Here is a 12638-nt window from a genome sequence, read left to right as displayed (position 1 = left end):
CGACCCAAATAGCTTTCACAGATACACTGAAAACGGTGCAAAATGGGAACTGGAGCAAGAATAACCTGTGCATAGAATTGGCTTAAATTCTGTTTTACATACATTTCTCTAACACAAACTGGGTGTAGATGAAAGCATTAGAAGTAAACACTGGCAATTCCGTAGAGATGGGAAAAAAATACACGTTTTTCTCCTCACTACTATGTTTCCAGTGAACACCACCTTGTTTCTCAGAAAATGAAAAAACTGACATCAACGTTTTAAATCTGAATTAATGCATAAAGAGTATTACCTTTATAATGACATGTAAATAAACAGAAAATCAACAAACCAATATAGACATCTTAATGTTACAGATATTAAAATAGTAAGTATCATGACATTTCAAAGAAGAAAAATAGTAAAAATATTAGTTTTATTCACACCTCAAAAAGGTTCAAAATAATAAAAGAAGTTTAGAGATAAGTGATAAAAATGCGTGCAGGAAAATGGGTGCAACTGCCTTGTGTTTAGAGAAGACAATAAAAGGAAGAAAAATAATGCATAGTACCTCTAACTATAAATTACATGCTCCTGTTTACATTCTTGTAATGCAAACCCAAGAATAATGTCAATGAAATCAAAAGCCAATGTTTGACTGATCAAAGCAGAACTCTGCAATCATAAATGAAGCGTATGGGATTTACTCTAGTGAATCACCAATAAACTATAAGTTTCACTATTGTTCAAAACCAGCAAAGGCATTTATTCTCTTACTAGAACAGACAAATCTCCAGTAGCTGGACTTCCTAACTAAAAAAAGTCCTATGCAGCCAAAAATTGTCTACTTTGAGACAGGACCCTGCATTTGCTATACTGTACAACAAACCCATGATCTCAAGGTATTTTTTTGGTAATAATATAATTAGAAGATCTGTTGGCAGTTTCAAGTCATCTTTAGGCTAGGGTAGTCAATTGTTTAGGTCATACACAGAGGAGATCGAGTATGTCTCCCCTTGGACAAATTAGGATACATATTAAGATACATCTTCTGCATTTTTAATGAAATCTTAATTTTGCAACTTCCTTGCTGCATTAAGATGGCTTCCTGCATTGCAGTTTTTACATACAATGTTTCAAAATAGTTTTAAAAATACTTTTTCAACGATTTGGTTGTTTACACTGCTGTCTTCAAGCTACCTGCCATTTTATTGAATACAGAGACCAGAACACAACTTACTAAAATAATAATGTGGCAGCTTTTATGCCAGCTTCCGTGATTTTATATTATACTTTGTAAGGAGTAAAATATTTCCTTCTTCAAAGTTAGTAAGACAAGAACCTCAGCTGCAGAGAATGGAGTTTGTTGAAAAGAAGGATGCTGAAAGGATTCTTGGAAAAAGCAAGCAATGGTAAAAATCAGGACACTCTTCCAAAGGCTGGAAAGAGCATTAATAAAAGGAGGAAGCCATGGATGGCAACAAAGACTGCTAAAAATCCATAGTGTATCATAATTCAAGATAAGAAAACACAATGGAAAGAGGACAAAAGTGACTGGAGAGACTGAAGAGCACAGTAAGGCTATAATGCATGTGAACTTGAGGGCTAGTGATTTACTCTACACTAGAGAAAAGAATTATACCAATAGCCAGAACTATAATCTTGCAGTGAAAAGGCACAGGTTCAAGCAAACAAAAATATATCTGCGTTAACCTCAATCTAACTGGCATGACTAACACCACACACAAGAAGCTGGAGCACAGACTCCAGTGTTACCTATGCTAGCCCAACAAAGACATGTATACGCAGCCTGCTAAGCCAATACTACTGCATCTTTACTTGTTTCTAATTTTGATAAGAAATAATGTAGGCATGTTTCATTGCAGCTAGACGTTTGATTATAGCCCTGATGCTTCCTGTCTTACTTTTAAGAGATGTCTTGGAATTAGTGCAATGAATTTGTATACCAACACAAATGTCACCAGTAACATGCATTCTGTCTGGAAAACAACTACTTAAGACTACCTCATGATACACCTACATTGCAGTGTAATCGAGAAGTGCAGTAGTACAAAAACATACCTGACTGAGCTTTAACGTAGTCAAAGCATGTGACAATCACTGCAAAAAAATATGATTGTCTTGCATGGAAGCCCATTCCATCCAAATAAATAGCTGGAATCCCCTGTAGCTTTGCAAAGTCCATGCTGAAGCCTCTTGTTACCTTATCTTCATTACAACATCTACTGTTCAAGCTTACTAGATTAAATCTGTCTCATATATGCTATATAATTGTGCTGCACTAACTCTTTTCAAATGTGCACAGACATAACCCAAGTGAAGATATAACAGGCACAGAGGCAAATGGAAGAATTTTAGCAGTAGCATGGAAGAAAAAAAACCAAGAAGGCTAGAGATTCTCCCCTGTAAAACAACTTGTCTTTCAATAACAAAGTTTCTTATTTTTGTCTAATTCATACACATATCTAGCAAAAAATGCTCTTTTTATAGTTTTTCAGTTAATTTCAAGTATCATGCTACTATCATGCCACAATTGGGGAAACTATCAACTGCCCTTATTTGACAGTTTGCATTATTTTATGATAGGAGATATACAGAAATACACAGCACACTTGGGGGTCCTAAAGAACTTAAGTCTCAAAGGTCAGTAAGACTGAGGTGAAAGAAAAGACGTATCAAAGGTTTCTGTAGATTGAAAACTGTTGGGGGGGGGGCAGACTTAGATTGGGAGTTACAACACACTAACTCCAAGACTGTTCATACAGAGCAATACTGCAGAGTAGCTCCCACCCGGTACATTCAGACCTTGTCTTAAAATCAATTACAGACGTCTTACTAAACTGTTCAAAGTTAGCACACAGCTGACGAATTCTGAAATATTGTTTGTATTTAATTTTCAAATATAAACATACATTTTCTATTATATTTGAATACATTTCCATACTTAAATCTACAGTAAAGTAATTCCAATATTTTAATGCACGCCTGGGTGAAATGAACCAGATACAATACTCTGCAATACTAGGTATGCTCTAGGTATTTTTAGCCTGATATCCACTGTGCCTTCAAGGTCTATGGACTGCTGCTAAGGCACCCACAAAAAGCTAAGAAAAACAAATCTATTGCTAATAGGCTTAAATTTGCTATACAAGAGTCTGCACAGCTGTTGGAAAATTTTAAAAAGTGTACAAATCCAAAATGATGACCATCACCTCAGGAATGTAGGAGAGTTAACAAACAGCAGCAATACAGGAAATCTAGGAGATGAAAACGAGCAAAAGAATTCAAACCTCACTGGCCCAGTAAACAATCATTCAAGCTAATGCTGGTTACAAACACCACATAGGAGTATGATGTGAACAGCATTATAGTCGACTAACTCTGATCCCTGAATCTGGATGATCTGTTTGCATCTCAGACACAGCGTTTGTCAAAGATCTGGTACTAAACTTGGAATTTGCTTATCCGTTATGCCACCAAGCTCTATACTAGTAACAAATTAATTCTACAGTGGCCCTCCTCAAATGAATCATATAATGATCTAAAGCTTTCATAATGACAAAGGCGTGATCTAAATGCTTTTCAAGCAAGAAGTTACAGAGGAGCGAAAAAATAAGGTAACTCCATAGCTTCTACAAAAAGTTTTAAAAAAGGACTTTTTCATACACACAATTTGTTTCTAATGGAGGTAACAGGGCTTTCATATGGGAAAAAAGCCCTTTGAAAACTACATAGATGGAAGTGTTGGTTGTTGGTTTTTTTTTTCTCAAGGCAATAGATAAGAAGCTATATTTTAGACTAATCAAAAAGACCATTTAATTAAGTTCTTAACATCAGAAAAATTCCAGCTGTTAGGCAGACTTATGTAGTTTGCCCAACAGCTTATACATTCTTAACAAAGAGAGAGAACAAAACATGGTTTAAGTACAGTCTCCCCATGAAACTAGAGATACGGGTAACAATACAAAGCAAGTTCTTACATTACCATTAGTTACATATTAAATTGTACCAACACTGAACTCAAAATGTATCTAAAATATTTATTTTAAAGCAGGAAAGTAAAACACTAGCAAGAATTACAAGACAATAAAGGAATTACAAATAACTCTAGATGCTATAGATGATTACGCACATAATTAAAAAGATGCTTCAGATTTACTAAGTTCAAACCCTACATGCATTTCCTGTAGTATACAACTCCACCTGCAAAAAAAAAAAAAACCACCAAACCCAAAAAACCCCCAGTGCTACACAGACTTCTCACACCCCCTAAATATCTGCAGTTCTCCAATTCTACAAAGTAACAAATTAGTTTTGTCATATGTAAATTCTTCTCCTACAATTAAGAACAAATTTGTAGTGATTTTTATCTACACATTTATCTCTTAAAATTATATGGTTTTTCTACACTGATTGCCTTGCTATGGTGAGAATATCCTATTTAGGGTAATGCTGTACATAAAAATTTCACATCACAAGTAGATGTCGCTGAAATGGAAGGTGATGTTACACCTATATCATATATACTATCCAGTGACACAGCTATTTAAAAGTTCATACCTGAATATCACTTAAAATAGGACCTCTTCAGAGATATGTTATTTATAGCTATATAGTTGTTGCAGCATGATAAGACTGCTGTTATGAAGCATCAGCATGCAGGATTTCCTTTCCCTGTAATTCTAGTACTTTTGCCATTCAGTGATAAAAGCAAATACACTGTGTTGACTCCTAAGCATTTTTACCCTCCTTCCTAAGCATTTTTACCCTCCTTCCTTTCCTTGAATCTTTAAAGGTTATATAAACCATAAATAGCTAGTGTTTATATTATGGACTACTTTGCCCTTGCACTAAATGAATTCTTCTCCTAGGGAATGCAAAACACTAAAACTGCTATAACTAGATTGATCTGTCCTTAATAGGCTTTATTAAACAGTGTACCCTTTCAAATAGTCATACTTTCTGAAATGTGGTATCATTGCAGAGTTATCTTAAAAGCAAGAAAGCAAACATCATAAAATTTACTTGAAATGGTAAGCTAACTATTATGCACTACGTGCACTATAAAACAGGAAAAATACTTTCAGTGAAGAATGACTGACTTATGCAGTAAAAGGAAATAAAATAATTAAACTGATACTTAACAAGAAAGATTATTAACTTGCCTAATTTACAACAACTGGTAAACACCTTAAGAAATTTTACAGTTTCATCTTTAGTAACGATATGTAAGAAAAGAACACCAAAACATCTCTATAGACACAATAAAACCATTTTTTCTTTTCAAGCTAGATACACAGTTTCAGACACCTGGACAGATAACTGCAATCACTTTAAAGCACAAATTGGTTGGCTTTCAATAGATGAAATATTTTTTTTCCTTCAAGTTGCATATGCACAAGAAAAAAAAGTATCTTTGTTTTATAGTCTAAGTATTTTTTACAGTTTCATCTCCCTCATCTATAGAAACATGTGGAAACATCAGATAAGAGTCACAAGAAGCTTACATTTTCATAGTTTTCTCCTAACTGGCATGGGACTAATTCTCAACATAACTAAACAATTAGTGTCACTCCAAAATAATTTAGAAAGCATCCTGTAACATTACCATGTAATGGACGGTACCTTGTTCACAGCAGCACGGTACTTGGTATACTATTTAACACACGAATGAGTGCATCCACATTTGCGCTTTATTTATCCACATCGACTAAAGCTGCCTTTTAAAAAGGACCTAGTAAACACACAGAACCCTGATTATAAATCATTTTCTGCTTCTGATGCACAGCAGCTGCTAGGTTTCTGAAGCATTTTAACCTAGAATAAAGGCTAGCCTATATATGCATGCTATCTGTAAACATGAAATGAAACCACATTTCTCACAATAGGAAAGTAATAATTAACCTGCATGAACTGCTGTCCGATTCATTTTCTTCTTCACTTGCTCTATCATCTGTTTCTTGTCTGTCAAGCCAACGTGCACCTCCACAGTCTTCTGCTGAGAATTCAAATGTAGGGATTTCTGAGGTGGATGCCATTGGCCAAGGAGGTGAATTCTGGAAATCCTGTTGGCTGGACCTTCTGTAACCAACTGATGTTAAAGGTAGGTTACCTGAATTTAAAAACTTTGTGCCACCAGTTGTTACATTTTGTCCTCTATTCCAGAAGTCTCCCTGGTGGTTTTCAATTGCAGAGTTAGGGGCTGACGCCTGATGACCAAACCACCTCCATCTGATTTTTAAAATCTGCTTCACGTCAAACTCTTTACGAGAACCAGACATCCTTAGTGAAAGCCAGTGATCGTCTAGGCAACAGGGTAAGAAGCAGCACACATAAAAGAAGATTTGTGCACCCAACCAAGACAAGAGAAACACATGCTCTGCCTGTCTGTGGCAAGCAGATTTTCTACAGAAGGAGGGGAGAAAGCACTGCATTCACATAAAAAAGGCTTCTTTAACGGTATGTCATTTGAATATAAACAGAAGGCAATAGGCAGTGAAAAATCCTGAGATAAAAAGAGGAGGTGAAACAATCACCTCAATCAGGAAAAATGCTAATCAGTTTACCCTAAAAGCTCCACGGCTGTTTCTGTTGCTCTCCTCTGACCATTAGCTTTCAAAAACACCAAACAGGATTCATTAAAGCCCTTTCAAGAGCTGAATACCACCCCCCTTTTCTTAAACCACAAATGACAGAGAACGGTAATTCCTGTACTGCATCTCAGAATCTCTGCTTCTTATTCTGTTAACTCTTGCTACTACAGAGGGGAGAAAACCCGCAAAAAGCCAATTAAATTCCTCCTGCACTGCTAAAGAATAAATTTACAGAAAGGACTTAAAACCAATCCAAAGATAACTGATTATGCTCGGGAGAAACTGAACTGTAAATAATTCTTTTTCCCATTACAGGACATGCACTAACTTAAAAAGGACAAGAACGGCCTGGAAGGCTCAAGGGACTAGTACTGGGTTATAGAGCCTTTCATCTTGATGTGCTTTGATTCAAATCTAGGTCTGCAGTAACTGAAAATTTCTATCTGAAATGAGCTAATGGTTTCCATTCACTTATACATCACTAAAAGCAAAAGCAAGAAAAAGCTAACTGGTCACTATCCAAGACACCAGAAACACCCTCTGCAAAATAGACAACAAAAGACGACTTCTCAAAAGGCTTCTGATCATAAACAATCAGCTGTTCCAGATCAGGTTAAAAGTACTGTGATGGAACAGTGAAAAAGAGAGATGCATACTTTTGAGACAGAATTCCCTCTAGATAGGTAATTTATGTAATGTATTAAAATATCCAACAAAAGTTTTTACTTGAATGAGGATGGGAAAGCCAAAAGGACAAAGTACACAATGACCAATTTACATTTCCTATGAAAAACAGCCTATTTCCTCTGTGACATATGGAGCTAGTTAGGTATAAAATGCTGAGACTCATTCCAATCACATGCAAATAGTAATAACAATTTTAGAACAACAAAGAGGCACTGGATTTTATCAGTCCTTGATAAACAGATCTACGTTTTCAGTCTTCACAGTTCAGTTAGTCTGTTCAACTCTCCAGGATACATATGAAACAAATTTATAAGAAGTGGTTCTTTTCTACCTACAGTTTTCATCAAAAGTGAAAGTCACTATCTCTCAGATGAACATTATGAGCTACAAAATACGTGATCTCGTAATTAGGATACCTGCAGTGTTCTTTAAAACAGGTTATATGCAGAGTCCATATGAAAACTTAAACAGTGCCCAATTTTACCACCCAAAAAAACCAAATGCTACATTTCATACTCAATGCCAGGAGTAAATCATGCTATTTGCTTGGGAACCACAATGCTGAAAGGGCTAGTTTTAACCTGGAAAGCTCACCCATCATTGCTCAGAACAGTTATTTATGAAAGTGCTTTTCACAAATGCTAGCAGAGCTCATTTCTATAGAAACAGCATTCCAGCTGTTCTCTACAAAGAGATGCTGCATTTCAGAATGTGTACCTTGCCAGGGTCCTTGCCTACCAGAAGCTATATACCAAGGCCTCTGCAGCACATCCAGAAAACAGCTGAAGATACTTGGAAGGTGAGATGATTAAGTAGGTAAATATACAAAGTTGTTACCATCTTTGCTGGGGATTTCATTTAAACACAGACAAACAGGCAAATATTTAAGAAGGACAATGATTTAATGTATCAGCATAAAAATTGTACAGATGTTTAACCAAAATGATATGACATGCAGACTCTACTCATCTTGTACACATACAGCTAATTGTTAAAAGCTTAACTGCAGTGTGCAAACACCATCATTTGTGTAACTACAAATTGGGTGAAACTACAGTACAGCTTAAGTAATAACAAAACAGCATTTTTTTATTTATCCTCTCCTTATGTTTTGTGTGTCAGGTGTTCATCAAGGGTGGAGAAGCAGGACGAGCAACTTGTGTGTTTGTTAACATTCATCACAGCAGTAGTATTTTAATTACCCATTTAACTATGAAAAGTAAGCTTTAAATACCTTTATTTCTGCTGGTATGGTAAATCCATTATACATAAGGACTGACCTGGATTCTCTTTCTTGTATAACAGACTCATTTAAAATTCAAACTGTCCCAGTACAAGTCTACTAAGACAATGGCAGATTTGCCGACTCTAGTGCTTTTTCAGCACTTTCTCATGACTCACTGGGAAACACAGCCTAATTACTGCTGCTTTTTGGCTGTGAAGCTATGGGCTCAAACAGAGATTAGAAAACAAAATGTGCTATAGTTTTAAGAGACCAAAACACAAAACTGTTTTTTATTTTCATTTTTCTAGATTATACAAACTCTCGCTCCTCTATACACTCTCCAGTTACAGTTCTAAGACAGACTGCATAAATATCTAAAATATTTCTGTTTCATACAAATTAGATACAAGTTTGTATTACAAATGACAAGATGAGACAAGTGCCACTTAATTCTTCAGTTTAACTGACAACATTGCTCAGAACTAATTGAGGGCCTCTTCTTGTTCTGGACAATCTTTATTACTATGAATAATGTGATAGCGTTTATGAGGTCCCCTGCTGGGAGTTAACAGACTTTTGAAGAGATCTCACATGATGAACTGTTAGGACTTCCACTTAGTAGTAGGACCACCCAAACCTCATCTTTGACATCTTGTCTGGTGATCTGTGCTCACAAATCCAAATGCTGACCCCTAGTCTATGGCCTCCCATCATATGTCTTTCTAACGTACTAACACATTTCTGAGAAACCTGCTAAAAAGGTAAGCTGAATGGTACCATCTTAGTCAAACACAGTATAAACAGACTTTGCAAGGATTCTGAAACATTTTTTCATTTACTAAGGCAAAACTTTCCATCTGACGAAAAAACGAGCGCTTATACCCATTTTTTCTGACCTTTGTCACTGTTGCAGCTGAATAACCATTTTCTATTTTGCAATGAATCATAACATTTTAAATATAGGTACACTGTCCTCTTTCAGAACATAATTCTGTTCACATTAACAAGGCTGTGTAAGCTTACTGTGAAGACAGTTTTGAGAACTCCGATTTTGACTGATCAGATTGATATTCCTAAGAGTGGAGCACCTCAGCATTTAAGTACATAACTTCTCTCATATGAGCAGCTCCACAAAGTAACAAATTCCTGCAGTTAGCAGTGGGGGACAGTTTCCCAGATTCTGCCTTGTGAACAAAAGGAAAACAGTTAAATGCATACCGTATGTTAAATCTGCAATTGTGCAAACAGGAAACACCAAAAACACACACCATGACAGCTTTATAAATTGCTCTTTTCAAGATCTTCAGAACAGTTTATCTCCACAGAGATATAAAAACAGGGGGTTTTTTTACTAGCCAAAAACTTTACCACACTGACATTCTTTGATATTATATACAATATGTTTAGTCAGACAAGCGTTAAAGGAATATTGCAATCCAACATAACTACTTAAAATTTAGACAACATTTTTACTCCGAAGACACTTCTACTGTATATTTTGAGGGAAGATACACTCTAAATATTAAGTGCATCACTGGGAAATATGGAAAAATTATTATTTAAATAATCAGGTCTAAGCACTTTTATTCATTATGACTTTTTCACTAGGAAGTCAGTTAAATTTTCAAATAAACAAATGTTTATGGAATACTTTTTTGAGGCACTTTTAAGATTTGAATCTCAACACCACTTTTCATGGTAACATTTTTCCTGTCACTGCTATGTTTTGGCTTCAAAAAACTATCACCACTCAACTTCAGGGCAACTCAGATATAATATTTTCAAGGTATTTAGTCTGTCAAATGGATTTAAAATTACCCATTTTTGAATTGAAGATCTAGGGGCATAAAGGCTCAGCTAGTCCTTAGAAGATATTAATGATCCTTTTAAGTGCCAATTAAGAATGAAAATGTCAAAATAATTAGATAAAGTCTTTGTTTTGACTGCAAGAGTTGTTTTTCTCTTGAAAAAATACTGCTTAACAAAAGCATTAAATATAAAATATATTTTAGACATAGACTCATTACGATGTGATAGAGTAATATGTTATTGCCAATGTTTAGCGATCCTAGATATGTGTTCTAAAGCATAAGAAAGGTTCACTGACCATAAGGTGTTCATCAATTAATCAAATGCATACTTAAAGCATTAAAGGGCATTGAAAATTTAACACTTTTTAAAAAGAGATTTTTAAACTTCAAAATATTAATCTGAGGCCTTAAAATAACTGTTCAAAGAAAACTGCTATAGACAAACCCCAAACTGCAATTCTGGTTATAACGATGCTTATGTTAAAAGAACCGTTAGATGTTTCCTTTCTTTTTTCTTCCCTATTCCTGTGTTCCAGTCCCAAAATTACAGAAATAGCTCAAAGACTTCAGGAAGATAGCTATGTTCATGCTCTGTGATTCTATAAAACAATAATCACTTCCTATCCCGAAGTTTTTTATAAGTGCAAACACTTCTGTTTCATGGTTATGTGAAAAGTCCCTTATAGCAGCAACAGCATAGTTCATCCAGGAGAACAAGAAGAAAACACCCTACAGTTACCGACTGTATGTACTTAAATTCATTGTTCTGACTGGCAGAAATGAGCTGCAGCCAAATTACTGGCACTACATCGCAACTTTCTGCCACTTTGCTTTGCACATTTCCCTTGAGAGGTGCAAGCCATATGTTTAGAAATACTGACTTTAGAGCCCTCAGCTTAACAGTAGCATGAAAAGACCTGTGCAGAGCAACAGCTTGGTTTGCTGGTTATTTTATTCAGGTAAGGGGGGGGGGGGGGGGGGGAAGGGAGAAAGATTTCCATATGTAATAGAAGACTACACTGTCAGATCCTAGATTTTTTTAGCTCAAGTATCATACTGGTTCACATAGAACAATAGTTGTGATCCAAGACATTTACATTTCTTTAACATTAAAACATTAACATTGATTTCTGTCTATCCACATAATATTCAAGCATTATCAGGAACTGCACCATCTACAAGTAAAACTGTAATGCAGAGCTATTCCTGAGTAAACAGAGCAGTAAGTCCCCTGAAGCTTATTCACCCTCAAAAACTTTGCACTCTGAGACCATCAGGTCAGCTGTGGTTTTTCAGTTAAAACTCATTTATAATACAAAATGGACAACGCTGTGAAAGGCCAATCCCCCCCAGTCACAAAACCAGTTTTCTGTACCAAAACACTCAAGCAGCCACACAAAGATTAAGACAACCAAAAGGTTCCCAGTTCATACACTCCAGGAATACTGGTACCGCCGATTCTAATGAAAACAAGGTAAAGTCATCAATCTAGAGACAGTACTACTCCAGCACAAATCATCTCCTCTAGAAATGTCACTGTTAAGGAAGAGTGGTAACAAAAGCACTGTTCTGCAGATATTTAAAGAAGTCCTGCCAAAAGTAAAGCCATTCTTTAGAACCAGTGTAGGAAGGTACTGCCTAATAAAGCTACAAAAGGCCATATACCACAGATTGAAGGACTGCAGCAAATCCAGACAAAATAACATGGAGATAGTTTCCTTTTATCAAGATAATATAAACATGGCCAAGGTCACCTTTGTAGGCAAATTTGCAGGCAAACTGAAGAAGATATTTTTACATTTTTCCAAGACAGCAGCAGCTTTATTTCACCATGAGGCATTCAGTTTTCCTCAAAAACCCACAGAAAAATGGGTAAAGAACGCTACCAACATTGTGAACAGCAGCGTCGATGCTTGTTTGGTAAAAAATTACAGGTACTCACAGTTCTACATTAGGCCCCATATAGAAAACTACCAGATTACGACACAGTAAAAGAACAGTGAAGAAGCAGATTTGCAATTCATTAGGTAATACAAGATAGTGCTCCATGCCACACTACACAAACTTCTAAGAGAAATACATAAAGGTCTGTGGGCTAAAAGTTTACACTGTGTTTAAACGTCAAGCTATGCAATGCCACAGCTACTGAATCAAAGTATTTCAAGATAGAGACTTGAGCATTCTAAATGAATGATTTAACACCAAAAGACACCTCAAGAGACTCATTATTTCTCTCTCAATGAGGACCTCTGTTTAATTAGCAGCTTCAGTTAACACCCCCTGCCCCCCAACTGAGACTTTCAACTGCATAAGGGATAATAT

General features: G+C 35.8%; 1 protein-coding gene across 7 annotated transcripts in view; it reads right to left on the bottom strand.

Moving 5' to 3' along the window:
- Positions 1–12638, bottom strand: part of KLHL5 (kelch like family member 5) — a 62773-nt gene that overhangs the window by 37429 nt on the left and 12706 nt on the right. For 3 of the 7 annotated variants that reach the window (XM_050895730.1, XM_050895735.1, XM_050895736.1), the window contains exon 1: positions 5905–6296. The exons of 2 other annotated variants lie outside the window; for them this stretch is intronic. In XM_050895730.1, the coding sequence (XP_050751687.1) occupies positions 5905–6281 (377 nt within the window). In that variant the 5' untranslated portion in view covers positions 6282–6296. Of the gene's footprint in view, positions 1–5625; positions 5651–5904; positions 6297–12638 lie in introns of those variants that run through there. 2 more of the 7 variants (XM_050895733.1, XM_050895734.1) reach the window with 2 other exon arrangements.

The sequence above is a fragment of the Gymnogyps californianus genome, chromosome 4 (genome assembly GCF_018139145.2).
Source record: "Gymnogyps californianus isolate 813 chromosome 4, ASM1813914v2, whole genome shotgun sequence".
In the NCBI taxonomy this organism is placed as follows: Eukaryota; Metazoa; Chordata; class Aves; order Accipitriformes; family Cathartidae; genus Gymnogyps; species Gymnogyps californianus.
The sequence above is the reverse complement of the archived record's forward strand: the minus strand, read 5'-3'. Positions and strand labels throughout refer to the sequence as shown.